General features: G+C 39.7%; 1 protein-coding gene across 10 annotated transcripts in view; it reads right to left on the bottom strand.

Moving 5' to 3' along the window:
- Window positions 1-1265: 1265 nt before the first annotated feature.
- ZNF438 (zinc finger protein 438) overlaps window positions 1266-22736 on the bottom strand; it is a 35271-nt gene continuing 13800 nt past the window's right edge. For 8 of the 10 annotated variants that reach the window (XM_030199195.1, XM_030199225.1, XM_030199200.1 and 5 more), the window contains 2 exons: window positions 18065-19904; window positions 1266-1914 (listed from right to left, as the gene is read on the bottom strand). In XM_030199195.1, the coding sequence (XP_030055055.1) occupies window positions 1323-1914; window positions 18065-19904 (2432 nt within the window). In that variant the 3' untranslated portion in view covers window positions 1266-1322. Of the gene's footprint in view, window positions 1915-18064; window positions 19905-22240; window positions 22323-22736 lie in introns of all 10 variants that reach the window. The other 2 variants (XM_030199244.1, XM_030199250.1) reach the window with 2 other exon arrangements.

Genomic DNA, 22736 nt, shown 5'->3' with positions numbered 1-22736 from the left:
TAGCCTTTAGGTGTGCAGGTATTCTATATTTAGGTACAGTAGGTATTTTTCTGGTTCTGGAAGGCTCAGATTAAAAAAAAAAAAAAAAAGTTTTTTTCAAAATGGACATAATAGCTGCAGCTGACAGAGCCTGGCTTTCCTTTCCAGTTTCACTTTCAGGGGAGAGGGAAGGGGACAGCAACCACTGGGCGATTAAGAAGGGGTCAAGCCTTATTCCATCCAGTGGTCAGCTGCTCAATTATAGCAACATTTTGAAACTTGGACATGAATGAAATAGGTCTAGATAAAAATATCTTTTTTTTTTTTTTTTTTTTTAAAGACATAGACGTTACCTCCCATATGAAAATCCCTGTTAGACATCCTACTTTTGGGCCCTCCCTAGTCCTGCACCCACAATACACCCCTTTGCTATTTGGACAAACTTCAGCGTGAAACGTCCACATTCTGACTTTCCAAAATCAGGCTTTGGCCATTTCTAGCATATTTTTAAAGGCATTTTAAAACGTCCATCTGCTTTGAAAATGAGCACCAAAATGTCTCAGGTGTCGTAATGACCAAAGATCATTAGTATCTAAAAAATGTGTTCTGACTTGTGGTGTTGCAAACTAACTAGTTCTCACATTTTCAGAAAAATCATTACTGCAATAGCTACTTCACTATAGCCAAAATAATGTTAAATGTTCAACTAGTCATCTGATTGAAACTGAAAGTTATCTTTTACAATCAAAGATGATAGCATTCTTGAGGGACAGAGACACATTGTCACTGCTCATGTTCTTCATAAATGGAGAATATTTGCTCCCATCTTTGCCAATTCATTATTATACAAGTTTCTAATTACTGTTAAGTAGGAAAATAAATTTGTACATTTTTTTCAACAGGTTTTGTGATCATATATAAAGAGGCTGCAAATAAATGTTTTCAGATATATTTCCAGATGATTAAGGGCCATGTTTACTAAGGTACACTAGTGTTTTTAGCATGCGCTAAACACTAGACACACCCATAGGAATATACGAGTATGTTTAGCGTTTAGAGCACCCTTAGCGCAGCTTAGTAAACAGGGCCCCAAGTTTTATACCTATAAACATGGTAATGATGTAACGACAATACATGAGATCATCTGAGGGTGAGCAAAAGCTTCTGCTTTTCTGAAAATGAAACCTCAGTTGTACATACAAGCAGTGCTATTCATCAATAAAAGAATCAGCAGCATTTCAATTTTACAGGCTGAATTTTCTCTCACATAAAATACTAACAAGCACTGTACTCTAACAAAAATATATTCAGGTGTAATAGATTGACAGTTGTTATTCTTACATTCAATTATTTTGCTTAAAAAATAAACTAAAAACAGTCCAAAGGAAAGAAGGGTCTTCACAGTTATGCTGTTTTTGCCAGTGAAGTAACAGCTCTCTTCTGTTTGAAAGTATCTGTTTACACAAGACACAACTGAAGCCAGATTTACACTTGAACTGAACTTCCTCTTTTTGTATGGCAAGACTGCCATTCTGTAGTTCCGTTACTGGAATCTGGTTTCCTGACTGTGTGGCCTTGCTCTCCGGAAACATGCCACTATTATTCTGATGACAGAGATATAGGTGCTTCCTCAGCTTTGAAATAGAATAAAACTCATCCTCACAGCTACCACACATAAACAAATGTCGTCTCTCATTCAGCTGTTTCCAGCAATGGGTTACATGTTTGACGAGTTCCTCTTGAGACCCTCTACTATTCTGAAGATTGGCTTCATTTACACTTCCCTGTATGTTCTGCCCATGGACATACAATAAATGTAGTTTCATATCAGCAAAAGTGGGTGTTGTGATCTGGCATCGTCCACATCTGATTAGCAGTTTGATGTTATCTGTTGGATTATGAAACATCTCTTCTTCAGCACAGAAGTTCTCTTTCCTACCTCCCCCCACAAAAAAAACAACAAAAAAACACAAAATAATTACATATCAAATTACACATAAGCTGCTATAATACAGATCATCTATATAGAACAAGCATTGGGGCTCTTAACAGTTTTCACTAGTAATGCCTTGCCAATAATATGCACTATCAGATGTTATACAGTAATAATATTCAGAATACATCAAAGGAAAATTTATTATGGGTTTCCACGTGATCAACTGAGCTGTATTTTAACTTCCTCAAAATGGCTAACCTACGCTATTTATACGACCACATACTGGCTGCACTTGTCAGGGCATAATACCTAAAAATCAGACAATGAATGAATGAATATCATAAAAACAACAAAACTAAGTTTGTGTTAATGTGCTAAGCTACTTTGATTTCTTAATAAATGATACATCTATGAACAGTATTATCCAAAATCTTTGCTTGGTTTAAAATAGCATTCAGAAATATATGGTGTATCATGAAAAGACATTTTAAACTTTTGTGATACTATAATTATTCAGTCTACACTAGGACCATTCACCAGTACATCAATCCCAACAAAAATAACACTAAATCATATTGTAGTCTTGACCACACCCATCCAATTTCAAAAAATGAGTGCAGCCACCTACAACAAGTTTTAAGCACACCCCATATTTACACCACCTCATATCCTGAGCTAGCCACACTACATGAATGTAACCAAACAAACCCTTCCCAGTCTCCGCCCCACAATTCCTCAATGACATCCAGGATTTCAAGGATTTACATAGCATTCTTTGAACATTTTCATTACTGCAGTTTAAAGCCTTCCTGAATGGCTGGTGAAGAGGCCTGCCTCCAGTGCAACAAGATCAGTCTATATGTAGAAAAAAAAGCAAGTGTTATAGATTGTAGATGGTAACTTCCCTATAATTTAAGAAATGACAGAGGCAGCAGTTGTAAACTGAGCTTGGACCACTGTTGGGTATGGATAGTAGCGAGCTGAAAATCCACATCATGGAAGGATGAAGAAAAGCAACACTTATCTGGATACTGACATTTTACAGGTGCTATCCAGATAAGCTGAAAATCCATCTTATAGCTCCACTCCTATCCATAATATAGTGGAGGAGCAAAGGAATGATGGAGAAGCACTTATCAGCAAGTGCCAATTTTCAGTTGCTGCCCAAACTATACAGTTCGTTTAGGGCTGCCTTAACAGCAGGACTAAACTAAATACAAGTGGTCACTGCATACCTGTATATTTAGTATAGCAATACTGAATATGACCAATATTTAAATTAAAAGGGAGCAAAAAGGGTCCACAAGCCTTCCATAGGGAAAGACAAAAAAGCAGCAAAGGTGGAAGTGGGACTGTACCAAATAAAGGTAAGCCACGGGTAAAAGGTGTCCAAAGGTTTATTTGCCAATGGTAAATCTGACCCAAAGAAAAGACCAGACACTGGCCATGTTTCAGCGCTCAGGGGTCTAACACACACACATAAATATAAGCATAATAAAGTTATATAAAACAGTTATAAAAGGAAATACAGTGCACTCCATTTAAGTGCACGTCGGATAAGCACATGCACTGTTTAACCACATGCCGTATTCCGGTCCCATTTTTGGTGCCATCAATTTCTATGGGGACAAACTTCGGTTTAGCGCACCACTGATAAGTGCAAGATTTGCTTATATGCATGATTTAAGACCGCTCCTCTGCAAGAAAGACTCTGCATAAGCGCAAGCACAGAATATGGAAGCCGATTGGCATGTGACAAAGGGGCAGTAAATTTTAAATCTCGGTGGTTAACTGCCGCAGGCAGAAGAAGCGAAAGAAAGCTGTTACGAGTGTACACTGGAGTCATCGTCGTCATCGCGCAACTGTAAGACTAACACTGGCTGAACGAATAGTTCTTTAAAAAATTAGAAAACAAACAAAGTCAAGTATCTATTGCTAAAGAATATGGTATCAATCCCAGTCAAATTTCACGTATCTTGAAGCAGAAAGATCAGCTTCTGGAAGACTGGCAAAACAATACAAATCCACAACGGAAACGAAAACAGGCGGGAAAAGCTGAGGAGGTAGAAGATGCTCTTCTTCAGTGGTTTTCTCAAGTCAGGAACAGACAGTTTTCTATCAGTGGTCCACTGCTTATGTAGAAAACTAATCAGCTAGCTGAAAGTCTTGGACTAACTGAATTCAAAGCCACTGTTGGATGGTTGGAAAGATGGAAGGAGAGGAACATAAAATTAAAGAAACAGCATGGTGAGAAACAAGACGCTGATGACTTTGGTGCTGAAAATTGGGTTGTTTCAGTTCTTCCTACCATCTTGAACGAGTTTGCACCTCGTGATATTTTCAATGCTGACGAAAACAGCCTCTACTGGCGAGCGATTCCTGATGGAACACTTGCATTCAAACAAGCCAAAACTACAGGAAGTGAAACGTCGAAGGACCGACTGACAATCCTCCTTTGCTGCAATATGGATGGGAGTGAGAAGTTGGAACCACTCGTCACTGAAAGAGCAAACAGCCCCATTGCTTCAAGAATGTTAAGCAACTCCCTTTGTTATACGAGGCTAACGCAAATTCATGGATGACTGGGGAAATTTGGAAGCAGTGGCTAAAGAAGTTAGACACTAGAATGCGGGCACAAAAGCATCAGATTTTGTTGCTTTGTGATAATTGTGCTGCACACAGTGATGTCAGGCTGTCTAACATCAAAGGTGGTCTTCCTGCAACCAAACACTACCTCTATGATTCAACTTATGGATCAGGGCATAATAGCCAATTTCAAACAACATTATCGGGCTCTTGTGCTACATCGTCTGATGACCGTTATGGATGACCAGGCTGGCAAGAATAAACGTGCTGTTGAACTGGCTCGTAATCTATCACTGTTGGATTGCCTACATATGCAGAAAGACGCCTGGAATCGTGTTACAAAGGCAACCATTGTGAACTGCTACAAGCGGGCAAGCATTGTTAAGGATGTGGAGAGGGATGAAACAGATGCAGCTGTTGCAAATGCGTCAGATGAACAGGCTATTGACATCCCAGTCGGTGTTACTGAAGAGGAGTTTCATCACTACGTAGCTGCTGATTACGATCTACAAACAGCTGACGACAGATGTTGAGATATGCGCCTACATGCAGGCAATGGCTGATGATGAAACATGATGAAATAAGCAGCGAGGCACATGCTGACAAAATTCAACAACCTCCTGTCACTTTTGCAAGAGCGCGGGGCAATCAACACCATGCGGGCCTATCTGGAGGCCACTGGATGTCAGTGCTATGACAGTTTTTACCATCTGGCTGATGTAGTCAATGGAACTCACAGACAATAGAGGACTATCGCTGATTATTTCAAGTAAGCCTAACGTCAGTTAATGGAGACTGTATACTGTACGTATAATAAACAGTACTGTACATATGTTTATCAGATGTCAAGCTTCTTTGGGTCACATCGGTTAAGTGTACGCTCCAGTTAACTGCATGTATTTCTTTGGTCCCAGACCCTTGCACTTAAGTGGATTGCACTGTATATACAAAATGACCATATGTATGACAACTTCGCATAGACATAAAAAGTACAGATAATCTGAAACACATACCAAATCCTTTCAAATCAGAAAAATTCACAGAACGTGTAAACATGTAGGACAAATCACATCACTGGAATAATAAATACATAAATATCCACATACAGATATTGAAACTGATTACCTCAATGTATTTAATAAAGTTTCTATTGTGTGGTGTGTTATGAAATCCATAACACGCTAGTGGAGGTGCCTTTTATAATTTTTTCTATAACAGTGTTTCTATATTATTTAATTATATCACTGCCGTTTTTATTTTTATCTTTACTTTGGCTTCATATGTATATTCCTTCATAAATGGGTGATACGTCATAGCTTTCGCTATGACTATATCATACCTTTTGATACGTTCATTATATCTTCTATTTTATTAGTATTCTTTTATTTTATTAGTATTTCACATCAGTCATAGACTTACCGTGTGTAGCATAATCCCATTATTGACCCACAAATAGACTCCATGCGCAAGATGACAATATAATAAACAATCCTTAGTCACAAAAGGACTTAATGACTCAGTTAAGATCTCCCTTTTCTCTGGTGGTATATGGATTTCATAGCGCACAGTGCCCTGAAAATGTATTTATTAAATACATTGAGGTAATCTGTTTCAATATCTGTATGTGGATATTTATTTATTTTTTATTCCAGTGATATCACTTCAGAAGTGTGTTTGCTCTACATGTTTACACATTTCTTTAAGTTTACTGATTTGAAAGGATTTGGCATGTGTTTCAGATTATCTATACTTTTTATGTCTATGTGGGGGTTGTCGTATATATGGTCATTATATATCTTTATGTATTATGCTGTGTGTGTGTATATATTTTAATGTTGTAGACCCCTGAGGAAGGCTCTTAAGCTGAAACATGGCCAGTGTCAGATCTTTTCTTTGGGTCAGATTTACCATTGGCAAATAAACTTTTGGACATCTTTTACCCATGGTTTGCCTTGGTTATTTGGTACAGTCCCATTTCCACCTTTGCTGCCTTTTTTTTTTCAATATTTAAATTAATGTGACCACCGTCACCGTCACTGAAAATCCAGCTATTCTTAGCTTGAAGCAGTGACGACATCTTGTTTCCTCCACTGCTATGTAATATACCAAAGAACAGAGGAAGAGGAAGAGAACGAATGCATTTCAACTCAGATGGTCCAAGGCTGCTATTTGGACAGCCTGTCTCTGATCACCTCCTTTCTTTCTACTGTGTAGCATTCTTCCAATCATATTTATCTTTAATTACTTTTTTATTCTGATGTTAATGTATTACTAACTAAATACACAGAGCATACTAATATACACTTAATAAAAGGTAAATATTTTCATAATGCATCATAAACTCATAGTTCATCCCAGACAGTGGATTCTGCAAATATCTTCCCCTCATTTCTACATTCTCTTATAGTCTATTTTATTGCAGAAAACAGTGTTTTCTGTATGTCTGCATTCCCTATTTTTTCTACTTTTCTGACATCAAAGCAAAGTTACTTAACCTATAGCAAGTGTTCTCCGAGGACAGCAGGCATATATTCTCAAATGTAGATGACACAATCCATGGAGTCCGGTGCTGACACTTCCATAGTGCACTGTCACTTTAAAACTTTGAGGCACTATGGAAGGTGAGCCCTGAGGCCCGAAACATCTTACAACCAAAATGAGTCAGGGTCCAAGGCTTCTGTGCCTGGGGGAGCCTAGGCAAAGTCTCTAAACTTGTGGCTTGTTTGCGCATGGATTCAACCAAGAAATGATGAGGCAACTGTGGCCTATCAAAACCAGGTGCACTCTGAATCCGGTACACGGCATCAATCTTCTTGGGCATGACTGGGACAGACAGAGGGGACTTCCAGTTCCTTCACCTGAACATGGCATAGGATCTTGTGAAGAGGGACCATCACAGCCTCTTTAGGAGGAAAGTTGTAGTCCAGAACCTTGAACATCCCAGCCCTGGAATCAATCATCCTCCATGTGTAATTTAATAGGGATGGCGGCTGCCATTTCCTTAACAAAATGAGGGAAGGATAGACTCTCAGATGGAGGACTTATGCCTCTCCTCAGGAAGGGAGGGGTCTGATGGAATTCCATAGTACTCCTCCTCCGAAAAGTACCTTGGATAAATATCAGACTCCCATGAAGTCTAAATCGGAATCAGCAAAATACTCCACATGGGAGGGCTGAGTCTGTGCCTACCTTGGACGAGAGGAACCATGTCCATGCCAAGAATGGCGTCAAGATGCATGTTCTTCCCTAGACTCTGGTGAAGCTTCCTCCACAGATGTTGAGGTGCTACTTACATGGGCAGGTGTCAACGCTGATGCCCCATGTGGCACCCGCATTGGTGACCAAGCCACAGGCTGGGGGTCCTGTGAGGCAGGCAGAGGTAGAGTCATGGCTGGTGCAAGAGCTTCAAGTGCCGATGGACTCTGCATCTGAAGAAGCCCCGCCAAGTACTCCTGGAGCATGGCCCGGATCCATTCATTCATAGAAGGCAGACATTGGTAAAGGCTGAGCCACCGGTTCAGAGACAGCCTGCACAGTTGTCATGCTATGTTGGAAACTAGATCCCAGCTACTTGGGAGACCGGCATGAAGACATTTCTTCAATAGAGGGGGAACGCTCTTCCCAACACCGACACTTCTCAGGTACTGATGCCTTGATGCCCTGGAGCTCCCAATACTATGTGTCAAGGGGGACCGTGCTTGTGCTTCTTGGGATTTCGCTCGGTGCAAAATCCAAGAAGCACAATGTTAAATCCACACATCTCCTCAATGTTGGGTGCAATGCTGACTGGTCCTGGAGGTCGTGGCCGGCACCAAGGCAGGTGGAGGACCCAACTCAATACTCAGCCACTTCCAGTGTCAGATACAGGTCTAGTAGCCACAGGAACCATAGCTGTCAAGGCCATACCGATGTTGATGTCAATGATGTGGACCTGGATCCACAAATCTTCTCTGGATTTCTGGGTTATTTTCTGCATATGCAAACAAAGAACACAGTTTAGACGGTTGTGGTCTAGTCCCAAACACTAGATACACCAGAAATGAGTGTCAGCCCCAGAGATGGTCCAACTGCACTGGGAACTTCAGGTGACATGGAAGGGAATATGGCTGAAGCAAAACCAAATGACTCAATCATGAGGAAAACAAGGGGCACAGCTCACCCGATAAAAGACAATGCTATCCAGCCGATGCTCATGACTATGAAGGCCCTGGGAGCTGAAAAAATAAAGAAAACTTTAAAGCAAGCCAAATCACACTAGGGAGAAATAATAGGAAGGACACTCGAAAAAAAGAGAAAATACTGAAGAGAACATAAAACAACCCACGAGGGAAGGCACGAAAAAAAAGACAAGAATGCGCTGAAGAGACTGCAAAGAAAATGTGAGAAAAGGCTGTTGGTCCTCCACTTCTGAGTTAGGCAGAAAGCACCCACTCATATGCACTAGGAGCACTGCCTTAAGCTCTTACAGAAATAGTATGCTGGGCAGTGTTTCCACACCGGGCTTTGTGGATGTTACGCACAATTTCTTTTAGAACTGAATCAATCAGGCTTCTTAATTATTACTGAAACATGGCTATCCTTGCAGTAAGATCCTAGATTGCAGGAATTATGTCCTCAAGACTATAAGAATATTCATGTCCATAGACAGGATAAACGAGGGGGAGGTATTGCTATTATACAAATGCTTTTTTTAAGCTTAAAATTCTTGATAGTTAGAGTTCTCAATATTTGGAGATTTTGTCATGTATAGTTTCTGATGATTCTTTCAAGGATTTGAAATGTGTTACTGTTTTTTTTATTGTCCCTCTGGGAAGTGGAGGTTAGCAAGAAATAACTTTATGGATTTTCTTAGTAAAAACACATTGGGATATGAGAATAATTTGTTGGTAGGAGACATAAGTACATAAGTAATGCCACACTGGGAAAAGACCAAGGGTCCATCGAGCCCAGCATCTTGTCCACGACAGCAGCCAATCCAGGCCAAGGGCACCTGGCAAGCTTCCCAAACGTACATTCTATACATATTATTCCTGGAATTGTGGATTTTTCCCAAGTCCATTTAGTAGTGGTTTATGTCCTTTAGGAAACCGTCTAACCCTTTTAAAACTCTGTCAAGCTAACTGCCTTCACCACATTCTCCGGCAACAAATTCCAGATTTTAATTACGTGTTGGGTGAAGAAAATTTTTCTCCGATTTGTTTTAAATTTACTACGCTGTTTCATCGCATGCCCCCTAGTCCTAGTATTTTTGGAAAGCGTGGACACTTCACATCCACCCGTTCCACTCATTATTTTATATACCTCTATCATGTCTCCCCTCAGCTGTCTCTTCTCCAAGCTGAAAAGCCCTGACCTCCTTAGTCTTTCTTCATAGGGAAGTCGCCCCATCCCGCTATCATTTTACTCGCCCTTCGCTGCACCTTTTCCAATTCTGCTATATCTTTCTTGAGATGCGGCGACCAGAATTGAACACAATACTCAAGGTGCGGTTGCACCATGGAGCGATATAACGGCATTATGACATCCTCACACCTGTTTCCCATACCTTTCCTAATAATACCCAACATTCTATTCGGTTTCCTAGCCACAGCTGCACACTGAGCAGAAGGTTTCAGTGTATTATCGACGACGACACCCAGATCCCTTTCTTGGTCCGTTAACTCCTAAAGTGGAACCTTGCATGACGTAGCTATAATTCGGGTTCTTTTTTCCCCACAGGCATCACCTTGCACTTGCTCACATTAAACGTCATCTGCCATTTAGCCTCCCAGTCTCGTAAGGTCCTTCTGTAATTTTTCACAATCCTCCCGCGATTTAACTACTTTGAATAACTTTGTGTCATCGGCAAATTTAATTACCTCGCTAGTTACTCCCATCTCTAAATCATTTATAAATATATTAAAAAGCAGCGATCCTAGCACAGACCCCTGAGGAACCCCACTAACTACCCTTCTCCATTGTGAATACTGCCCATTTAACCCCACTCTCTGTTTCCTATCCTTCAACCAGTTTTTAATCCACAATAGGACATTTCCTCCTATTCAATGACCCTCCAATTTCCTCTGTAGCCTTTCATGAGGTACCTTGTCAAACGCCTTTTGAAAATCCAGATACACAATATCAACTGGCTCCCCTTTGTCCACATGTTTGTTTACTCCTTCAAAGAATTGAAGTAAATTGGTCAGGCAAGATTTCCCCACACAAAAGCCGTGCTGACTTGGTCTCAGTAATCCATGTCCTTGGATGGGCTCTGTAATTTTGTTTTTAATAATAGCCTCTACCATTTTCCCCGGCATTGACGTCAGACTCACCGGTCTATAATTTCACAGATCTCCCCTGGAACCTTTTTTAAAAATCGGCGTTACATTGGCCACCCGCCAATCTTCCGGTACCACGCTCGATTTTAAGGATAAATTACATATCACTAGCAGTAGCTTTGCAAGCTCATTTTTCAGTTCTATCAGTACTCTAGGATGAATACCATCCAGTCCAGGAGATTTGCTACTGTTCAGTTTGCTGAACTGCCCCATTATGTCCTCCAGGTTTACTGTGAAGTCAGTAAGTTTCTCCGACTTGTCCGCTTGAAATACCATTTCGGACACCAGTATCCCACCCAAATCTTCCTCAGTGAAGACCGAAGCAAAGAATTCATTCAATCTCTCCGCTACGTCATTGTCTTCCTTGATCGCCCCTTTTACCCCTTGGTCATCCAGCGGCCCAACCGATTCTTTTGCTGGCTTCCTACTTTTAATATACCAAAAATTTTTTTTACTATGTTTTTTTGCCTTTAGAACAAACATCAGATTCTAAGGTTATCAGACCTATTTGATTTCCTGTCATCTTTAGGATTCACTTGTGCAGGTGCAAGATGTTCTCATAAAAAGAGTCATATACTAGATTTAGTGGCTTATTCATGTTCAAACAATTTGTGTGACCGGGTTCCCTGGTCTGGATCATTACCTCTTTGACCTAACTTTAAACTGGAAAGACTATAAGCCATTGCCTAATGTACATTTTAAACAGAGGATTAGCTCTAGAGGTAAAATTGATTCATTGGAATTCTGGAAAAAAGTGGACAACGTTTTATTGTATGATGATGTTAAGAGTAAGGTATGGATTGAGGACTAGGAACAATCTTCCAAGCTTGATGAGATGGCCCCTTTGAAAGTGAAGAGTAAGACTGTTAGAAAATCTGATAAATAGTTTGCTAAGGAATTACTTTTGTTAAAAAAAGGAATGTAGGAGGTTGTGAAAGCGTTGGAAGAAAAATCCTACAATGGAAAATAAAATACTTTGGAGATCAAAGATTGGGGTATATAAACAGTTTCTGATCGCAACTAAAATATTATTTCTCAAAACCAATTCAACCAAGCTTTTCAACCTTGTACACATTTACTTACATCTGTTATGGACAGTATGGAGATTTATGATGCCTCTTTTGCATCCACGTTGTCACTTTAATTTAAGGCCAAGGTAGATAAAATTAGAGATTCACTGAGTGGAAAGGGGGATATTTATGAATATCTTTTTATTGAGCCCTCTGAAATTCCAGCAGATAGGGTTTCAGATGTTTTTAAATTTATTACACCAAATGAAACCTTAAGAAACCTGAAGAAATATGCTAGTTTTCAATGTTCACTGGATATACAGCCTGCTTATTTGTTAAAATCACCTAGTTTACTATTTGTGAATTTATTAACAGATTGGCTTAATTTACAACTTGAGGCTGATTGCTTTCCAGTATCAAAGTCTGAGATAGTGTTTACTCCTATTTTGAAAAACCCAAAGGGAGATGTACAGAAACTGGTTAAACTGATGGAGGGTTGGGCCACGGAACAACTGGTTAATTATAGTTGGAGAAATTTCAAATATTGCACCAGTCACAGTCTGGCTTTCAGAAGGGTTTTAGCATGGAAAACATCCTTATTTCAGTACTTACTATAGCTCAGAAGATGTTACGTTTAGTACAAACTTCCCTTATAGTGCAGTTTGATTTAAGTAGTGCTTTTGATTTGACGGATCATACTCTTTTGCTACGTCTATTGGAATTTGTTGGTATCTTGGGTCCTGTGGGATCAGAGGTTTTGTAGATAGAGCTACTTGTGGGTCCCTCAGGGCAGCCCACTGTCCCCTACGCTGTTTAATATCTTGATGCAACCATTAGCAAAAAGTCTGGAAAACTCAAAGATCCAATCCATTATATATGTAGATGACATTATTATGGTATTGCTTTTCACTACTGGCAACATAAGACATGAATCTACTCTTTGTGGTTGCTTATACTTAGTTAATTTATGGGTTTCCGCATATAAATTGAAGCTTAATAAAGAGAAAAAACGGTTTATGGGCAGGTCCACCATTACCCTCTGAGTGTTACAAGTTAATAATTTTCACATAAAACTGAATGTCTCTTCCAAAATTCTGGGAATTGAGGTGGATAATCAATTATCATTAGGAACTCAGGTTCATAAGGTGGTAAGAGATTATTTTCTGTTATTAAAGAAATTAAGAATTATACAGAAACTTTTTGATTTGTGTGTTTTTAGATTGTTGGTTCAGATTTTGATACTTTCAAAACTGAACTATTGATACTGGTTGCACAAAGTTGCTGAAGTCTAAATTACAAGTACAGAATGCAGCAGCAAGAGTTATTTTTGCAGCAGATATGATCATATTACTCCTTTGTTATTCCATTTGCATTGGTTACCGTTGGAGGCAAGATTTCAATTTAATGTATCAACTTTGACCTATCAAACTTTGTATGGATCGACTCCTGCTTATTTAGGTGCTCATCTTGTTTTTTTCTAAATGATTTAATTTCTACATCTACGAGAAATGAATTTTTACTAAAATTTACCTCATTACGCCATGTGAAAGCGAACAGGATTTCTCATTCTACTTTTTCCTATCACGCTGAACAGTTTTGGAATTCTCTTCCTTTTTTTCTTTTAAGAATGTATGGTTCTCTCTGTTTAAGAATGCTCTTAAGACATAATTTGTGGTCACGGTGTATTTTTTGAAAATTATTCTATAATTGTAATTTCTGATGTTTGTTCAGCTATTGTTTGTTGTTACCAGCAGTGAACTTTTGGTATTTTTGGGTTATAAGACTAATAATAATAATTAAATGGCCGGCTTATCCCGTGTGTGGTGGCAAAAAAAAGCAAACAGCATGCTAGGAATTACTAGGAAAAGGATGCAAAATAAGACCAAGATTATTATAATACCTCTGTATTGCTCCATGGTGCGACCTCACCTTGAATACTGCATTCAATTCTGGTCGCTGAATCTCAAAAAAAGATATAGCAGAATTACAAAAGGTTCAAAGAAAAGTGACCAAAATGATAAAGGGTATGAACTCCTCCCATATGAGGAAAGCCTAAAGAGGTTAGGTCTCTTCAGTTCAGCTTGGAAAACAGATTGCTGAGAGGGAATATGACTGAGGTCTAGAGTGTTGTAGAATGGGTAGAAGTGAATCAATTTTTCTCTCTTTCAAAAAAATACAAAGACCAAGGGACACTAAATGAAATTACACAGACATACGTTTAAAACAAATAAGAGAAAATATTTTTTGATTCAAAGAACTGGAACTCACTGCCAGAGGATGTGGTAACAGTGATTAGCATATCTGGGTTTAAAACAGGTTTGGACAAGTTCCTAGAGGAAAGGTACATAGTCTGCTATTGAGATGGACAAGGGGGAAGCCACTGCTTGCCCCATGATTGGTAGAACGGAATGTATCTACTAATTGGGTTTCTGCCAGGTACTTGTGAACTGGATTGGCCACTGTTGGAAGCAAGATACTGGCCTAGATGGACCATTGGTCTGACCCAGTATGGCTACCCTTATGCTCTTATGTCCTTGGAGAATGATCTTTTCCCAGGATAGAAGGAAAAAATAAACCCAACCTCCCTTGTAGCAAGGGCAGGTTATATATTTTGCAGAGGTCTCAGCTGCAATAAATGACTAGTCAACAACAAGGGTTGCTGCTTTGATAGAGTGGGTGCAGCCACAGTTAGTTGAGCCATTTTCATGCTGACAAAGTTTGAGAGAGGGCACTAGGTCTGCTAAAATTGTTTTTAATGATAAAACACTGTTACACTAATAAAAGTCGTTACAGTACTGATTTAAACTGGTATACCTTGAGGATAACTCAGATGAGAGGGTGGGACAGCAGAAAGATGATCAAGACTGGAGCAGTGATCTTTTATAATGTCCACTATCTTTACTTTATTGCCCTATTGAGTCTTCTGTATAATGAGCATCTGCCAATTTTGAATAGATGTTCTTATGTAATCCCAATGCACACAACGAAGTTAGGCACCTGGCTTCAATTGAACACGTGGAAATTCTGGATGGAGTTTCAAAAATGCCACGACGAGTATGACACTCATTTGCTTCTGCTAATATGGCAACCAGCTGAGTAAGCCTGTCATAAAAGGCTAAGCAAAAAAAAAAAAGCCTGAACTCTAAGACTGTATGCATGAACTGCACCATATTAAGATAATGGGGCTGTTATTTAGGCTAAAGCATAGCCTCTTAAAATGCTTTCATGCCAAACTGGTCTAGGAACCATGGCAATGTTTCCTCTAAAGAGTGGCCTGGTGTGTGCTAATGTTTTTTCGTGAGAGCAACAAGTTTTAAAAACCAACAATTTTTGAGCGCCAGTATTAGCAATGCATTTTTGTATAAAGCACAACCCCCCTCCCCCCATTTTTTGTGAGCAACCATGTAAAATCTGTGTGCGACGCTCCCAAAATGTATGAGCAATTGCTTATGCGCTCTGCTTAGAGAGAACATTGAACCACGGATCTTTTACCTGGAGAAGTACTAGAAAACACCCTACATTTTGGGTTTCCTCATAGCTGCTTTGACTACAACAGAGGAAAGTGAAAACTCAATTTTGCTGAAATAAAATCCAGCAGCTCCAGGTATTCCACATCCATTTTCTTGGAAACAATGTTGTACAGTAACTCAATTTTGCCACATATGGCCATGAATAGAACTCCAACTGCAGTTCTGGAACCTCTATGTGGGCAATTCTATAAAAGAGGCAGCTATCTGGAGCCTTTTCTACAAAGCAGGTGCTACTTTCCATTATAATGTATTAGCATAGCAGTGTAAATATATAATTTAGACATGACCACTTTCACCAGCCATAGAGGTGGTGCAAATGCTGACACCTACATTGTTAATGTGCATAAATTATAGACTTCTATCATTTTCACACTTAACTGTGTGCCCCACCCACACTCCACTCACTTCTATGTCCACTTCCAAATTATGCACCACTGCATTTAGGTGCCATTTTACAGAATAGCAGGTCCACGGAATATTGAAATCAACACAGATGTGCGTACATGGTGCTATTCTGGTCACTTACACGTATTCTTGGTTCATAAACATGGGCACCTTCTTTATAGAATTACCCCCTATATATTTTACGAGGCTAAAATCATCTGACCATAGTTCTGCCTCTTGCAGTAGTAGAGAAGGTACTTCTATTGCCATTAGGTGCACACATCTAGAGTAAGAGATGTCCTTGTATGGAGATTTGTTTTTCACTGGGAGAAATGAGGAATCAGAAGGGAATCCTGAAAAATGCTCTTCTAGCTCCTCAAGGTAATCTGGATGGGCATACAGGAGATCCAAAAATTCCTCTATTTGAGAGGTATTTGATCCTGAAGAGGAAGGAGGCAATGAATGTACTGATTCTAGCCTAGAAGAAGTAGCGGAAGAGTGATGAAATAGGATGTTACGCAGAGGCATGCCGAAGACCAAGCAATCTGCACTGGGAAGTGCTGTGCTGAAAAGGTCTTATGCCGGGTCTGTTGTCTCTATGAATTCAGCACTAGATACGCATTGGAACCACTGCGCAGAGGAGCTGTCCAGCCACTGAAGCTTGGCAAGAAGTTGATACAGCGCTGACAAGTACATAGTTTTCCCAAGTGCTTCGGAAAGGGTTAAGGAAACCATCCACCCTTCAGACTTGTGCAGGCACTCAGATGGCTGTGCTGTAGGCCTGGACACCTTCAAGGACGCACACACCAGTTTTAATGTTATATGCACTGCCTTGGGTGAATCTCTTCAAAAAGACAGTCAATAAATCTCAATAAATAAATACAATTTGGCAGACCTTTTGGGCAACTGGACTTTTCAAGCCATTGCACCGGAAGGTTGTGTCATTATGAGGAAGGGTTCTCGACTTGCAAGCACAGAGCTCACAAACCTCTGTGTACAGAAGACCTTCTTTCATCCTTCTGCACTTGAAGCAACCTCCTTTCAGCTTCCTAGTAGCTGCAGAGGCAAAGTTATCTTTTATGTTCTAGAAGACATATAAGAACAAAGCTTTCATTCGCACTGGTTATGATTTGCACTTAAACCAAGAAAACGCTTAAAATAATATAAAATTTCTGCATTTTTCTGCTGCACTTCGGGCACATATGCAATCCGGATTTTAACAATTCAACCAAGAACAGCATTAGAAGTATCTGTTAATTTGAAGACAAAAAACCTTTTCAGAAAAGCTTTGTTTAGCTTTTGTTCGGCTGAGTGGAAAAAACAAAACTAAGAAGACTGCTGCATGTGAAAGGGCAGCGCATGCTCGACTTTACAATAAGCTCTGGGAAAACTATTCCATACCAGAAATGTCTGATGACATCTCTCACAGATGTGCCCGACTCAATCCTGCTTGTCAACAGAAAATGATTTCATCTCCTCCCTCTCATTTCCCATACATGATGCCACTGAGATTAGTTCCTTCTCTCTTGCTCCCCACCCCCCTCCCACTGATGCTAGTAAGCCTGGATCCTTTATTCCTACCTCCTTTGGTAGCATCCAGGAAACACGTACTTGGTGAATATACACTCATTTATGTTATAAACAGACAGACATTATATTAAATAACAGGGTCTGTGCAAGTTATCAGGTGCATATGTGCAACAGCAAGAATGCGCAATCCCAAGTGTCCCCACTTGGCCCCTGTGCTGCTCAGCTGATGAACACAGAGCCAACAAATCAAGACATACTCTGACTCCAACAGCCATGCAGGCTGAAACAAAGCTCCACAGTGTTGGAAAACAAATAGGCTGCAAAGTCAATGAGAAATATTGTACTAGGTGACTAGTGCATATCCTATATAATAAAACTCACCCTCAACGTTCTGAGGACACTGACGTCACTGTCAGTTCCTGCGGGCACTTCCTTCCGGTTCGAAGGGTTCGTGGTGGTGAAGCCACCAAAATCGCTGTCTGGGCCCCGCCCTCGCGTCAAACATGATGGCGTTGAGGGCGGAGCAATGGCGTCAGTGGCTTTACAACCAACAAGGACTTGGGAGATGAAGGTGGCGTGCGTTGACGAGGTCCGGAACAATGGCGGTCAGTGGCTTCACAACTCCGAAGGGGTGGGTAGGGAGGGGGGGGTTCGGGAGGAAAACCTTGCTAGCGCCCGTTTCATTTGCTCCAGAAACGGCCATGTTTTACTAGTGTATATATATATAACCCCTTGGAAAATAACAAATCTGAAAGAACATTATTTAAGTAGAACACAAATATATGCACTCACCTTTCTACTATGATGCCTTCCTCTTCCACTTTTACTACCTCTTGCTCACTTCCCTCTATAGCATCGTGCTGTTCCTGTGGAACAACCGAAGTTTCTGTGCTGATGAGAACCCTATGAACTTCTTTCAGATGCCCAAAATATACTTTTATATGTCCAAATACTTTAGTGCAAAACTCACAATGCATCAATTTTTTGGGTCTGCTTTCACTGTGATGGAGCTTCATGTGTGTGCTGAGACTTCCAGAATGCATATATGCTTTGCGACACAATCTACAGTTGTAAGGTCTTCTGTTTGTATGTGTGTTCATATGGGCCTGGAGATGATGTTTGAACTGAAAGTTATGATTACACACATGGCATTTATGCCACGACTTTGACAAAAAGGACGGGCTTTGGCAAACACTGCCTACTTTTGTTCCTACATTTTGCTTGCTGCTAAAATGTCTGCTTGCAGGTGAATAGTTCCAAATCAACTTTTGCTCCATATACTGAGGAGTTTGGGTTTGTACAACAGGTGCAGCTAAAGCCTGAACAACTATAGGCTTGGGCATAATGCTCCGATATTTTTTTGAAGTCACTGCCTTAGGTTCGTGAGAATCAACTCTAATGCTATTTTTGTTCTCCCTCAGTTTAACAACATACTTTTTTCTTTTAGCATGAAAAGCCAAGACTTCATCAGGTGGTTTCCTTTTTCTTCCTCTTCTCTTGGCAGCACTACTAATTTTCTTAAAATAGTCCTTGTCAAATTTTGTAGCTGGATGGCATACACTCTCACAGGTTGTTTGTGCTGAGATTTGATCAAGAACCAGAGCCAGCAGCTTATCTGAAACTTTAGTGGTTACATTTGAGTTTTTCAGGAACGATGTTAATTTGCCAGATTCTGATTTTGACCAGGAGGCAGACACATCCACAATATCAGATTTCTGCACAGGTTTTGAACATATTGTGTTTTTCATTTTTGAGTATGGTAAAATGGGAAGTTTTCCTTTAGGTGTTGCTGATGGAATAAATTGAACTGCATTGCCAAACATTGATGGGGAGAGAACATTAACATTTGTGGAATCAAAAGAACTTTCTTTGGATTTCTCACATTGTACAGCAGAATCATTTGATGTATCCCTATTCTGATCCACTTTATCCAGATTGTTTTTCATAAAATTATTTGTATTGACTGGTTCAGAGGAAAGTTCCTTTAAGGTGACCGAACCTGAATTCCTTGCTTCAGCTTCTTCTGTTTTGTTTAGTGATGAGGGTGCAGCCTTCCCTGAATTTTCAGTAAGCAAGGTAGCAACTGTGATTTCAGTTGAACCAGGGTCTATTAGTATCACTTGTTCAGATGCATCTGGATTAGAAATGACTTCAGACTGGAGAGGAAGGGTGGTAGTCAATAGATGAGTCTGTGTAGATGTTTGCGATAATGTAAAAAATTTGCTTGGCACATCTAAATTGGAGCTCTGAGTTGTTTTCTTGTCAGACTTCTTGAGTCTTGTAGGCTGGTACCTTGGAATTGGTAATTTAATATTTTCTGAAAGGGATTTGTTAGGCTGCTGGATCTGCTGGGTTGCCATTGCTGGGCTAATCTGGGGCAAAGCTACAAGAGAGAATGTTCCTTCCTGACCAGCAACTTGCATCAATGCATAATTTTGAGCTGGCACAACAAGAGGTTTAGAGTTTACCCCTGAAACTGGTTGACTATGTATATCAGGCAGAGATGTTAGGGGGCAAGACAGTATTCCTGATGACATAACCTTAGGATCAAGTTTTGGAGCAATGGTCCTGAACTGGATTTTATTTTGAACACCCTTTCTCCCATGTAATGCTCCAGAGACAAGTTCTTTATCTGTAAAAGATAAAACAATTAAGAAAATGTTAATGTTTAAGATCAACACACACAAATAAGCAAATTTATCTAGTTTAAGAAAGTAGAAATAGTTAAAACTCAGATCGATAAAACCTTTCCTGTATAGTATAATTAGTGCATTCCGATCTGCTTATGAATTCTGTCTCTCCATTGCCCCTGTTTACTGCACTAGCTCTTTGGAATTCTCTTCCTATATCAGTGCTCTCAGAACCTTCTTACCTAGAGTTGAGTACTTATTTATCTGTGACACTTATATCCCACATTATTCCAAACAAGTTTGAGTTCAATGTGGCTTACAATAAACAGTATAGGATACATAAAGAATAATGCAAAACAGTAGCATAAGAGACTCACTTTTTCGAAAAACCTTTTGGTCAGACTATTGGAGTCCATCAAGGAGAGCTAAAGCCTGCTCCTATTCCTTATTGTCTGTTTTGTCTTCTCTGTCCTGCCCTATCAATTAACAGGCATTTCTTTCATTTTTCTGTATAGTTTGTAAACTGCCTTGTGCGTTTACCCGTTAGGTAGTATAGCAAGCACACACACACACACTTCAATCTACATTTTTTCTTTTTTTAATTCTCTCTCTCTGGTCCCCTGTGCAAATGCACCAAGCAGTGAAAGGCTTAAAGGGGTTGCCACAATTGTGATGGGTTTTCATGGCAGGCCCTAAGCACCCCCCTCCTCCCCCCGAGTGCTTCCCTCCTCTGGTAACCCACTAGTAGTCTGTAAAGAAATCTTATTTTCAATAAATTCTTTCAGATGTGCAGGTTCATAATCTATATAATCTCAGATTACCAGTTTTAAACAAACATGTCACAGGATAGTAAAAAAAAATATGACCCCTTTCCCTACATCATCTCGCCAGAGCTGTAGGAAGTTTCCTCCTCCTCTGGGTCTCCATATAAAAATCAAGAAAACACCACACAATGATCTCAACAAATCAATTATGGAAAAACAAAAGAGCATCACTCTCAAAAATAAAGGAAGAGTAAGATTGCTTGATCTAACAGTTCCTCAGAACCATCTTCAAAGCATTGCTGTTTCATTCAGAAAATACATAGATCCCTGTGTACATTATTCCTCTCTTCCCGCTTTCTCTAATGTGGCCTCTTGTCTTAAATAGAAGATAATACAATTTATTACATAATGGTAGAGCAAATATTTTCAACACTTCCAATAAATATCTCTTAACTATATCCCTAGGCAAATTAGGGGAATTCAAAACCCAAATATTTAAATATATTAGTCTATTCTTAAGCAAACAAGACTCCCAATATAAGGATAAATAGAAAGGAAGGATCCTCAGACTTGAAACATCAGCCATAAACCTGGTTATCATTAAATAAACTCCTTCATGTCAATCATAGGACCCTTGTATGAACAATTCCATCTGCAGAATAATCAAAAAAGTATGTGTGGAAAATTAAAACATCCCAAATGCAATTCAATGTTTCTATCACTGTTCCCTAAAGAATATCCTTTCTATCCAGTGAGATTTTATTTTCGGATATTTTGATCATTCTTACTGCAGGTCAATTTTTGTTGTTGAATCAGTCCATTCTCAAACATTTCCAACCTCTGATGAATATTAATAAATCACCTATCAATTTAGACTGGACTCTCTGTATTTCTTCAGACTTCTTTCAATGCTAACTGTCCATCTTGCTGCCCTGTCTCCTCCAAAAGGGCTTCCTGGGAGGTCAGAGTCTATAGTTTTCTAGTTCATTCACTATTCCCTATAGTGCCTTCAAGACAAACAATGGCTTGTCAGATGGACTCCAGAATGATCCCTGCAGGTTTCTACAAACTCTGCACCCACCAGTTCTAGCACTGTCAGATTCCTGACTACCGTTCCCTGCTCCACATGGAAGACTGTATCACATTCTGAAGCCATCATTGCAGCCTCCCCCCTCTTGTTTGGTGATGGTCAATCATCTGGGCTAAGTGAAAGTCCTCAAAGCAGGGTGGGCTTCCCCTCTCTGCACCACCAGAGCAAGAACATTCTCAGCTACTTGATGTATTTCAGAGAGCTGTAAATTGAAGAACAGAAGGTTGGCCAAGAAGTAGGGCAACCGGATTGGCTATCCAGATTTTGCCTTTCCATTAAACCATTGCTGCAATAACAAATTTAACAGAACAAAAAAAGCCCAAAACTGCCAGTTCTGTTTACAGCAGTTCACTGAAGAATCCAGTAAAAGCCATCTTGGATTCCCCCCAAATCTACACTTTTTATGATTGGAACAGGTACAATAGGTAAACTACTTAAGAACTACATTAAATAAAACTGCAGAAGAATAAGGGCCATTACCCACCTGTTTCCATCCTTGAGTGCTGCCTAAGTCATCTGTGATGAACTACTCTTGGTGTCATCTGTGGGGGAAGAAGCAAGTGGATCTGAAACAAAGTTAAGGTTAGCACCCTGGGTTTACTGAAAGTTTAATTTGGTTAAGTTTGTGAGAAAGATTTTATTATGGCACCGTTTGTATACTGGTTGCTTGTACAAGCTATTTTGTCATTTTTTATTGGTCATAAAGTTGGACTGTGGGCTATAGGCTATGTTATACCATTTTTCTTAACCAATCCATGTTTAGGTAGAGCAGTTGGTGTTAGATCTGGTATTGTTGAATGTCATGAAAATGCGTTATTTGGATCAGAGAAGGATGAGCATTATAAGAAATTTAAGCATTCACACAATGCCTGTAGAACTCAAGGTCATCTACAGGACAGACAGCTGATTTTAAAGTTCAATGTTTAAACTTGTTTGTGAGTTCTTATGTTCCCATTCCAATTGCTTATGTAAATGGTAGG

Source organism: Microcaecilia unicolor, chromosome 1 (genome assembly GCF_901765095.1).
Source record: "Microcaecilia unicolor chromosome 1, aMicUni1.1, whole genome shotgun sequence".
Classification (NCBI taxonomy): Eukaryota; Metazoa; Chordata; class Amphibia; order Gymnophiona; family Siphonopidae; genus Microcaecilia; species Microcaecilia unicolor.
The sequence above is the reverse complement of the archived record's forward strand: the minus strand, read 5'-3'. Positions and strand labels throughout refer to the sequence as shown.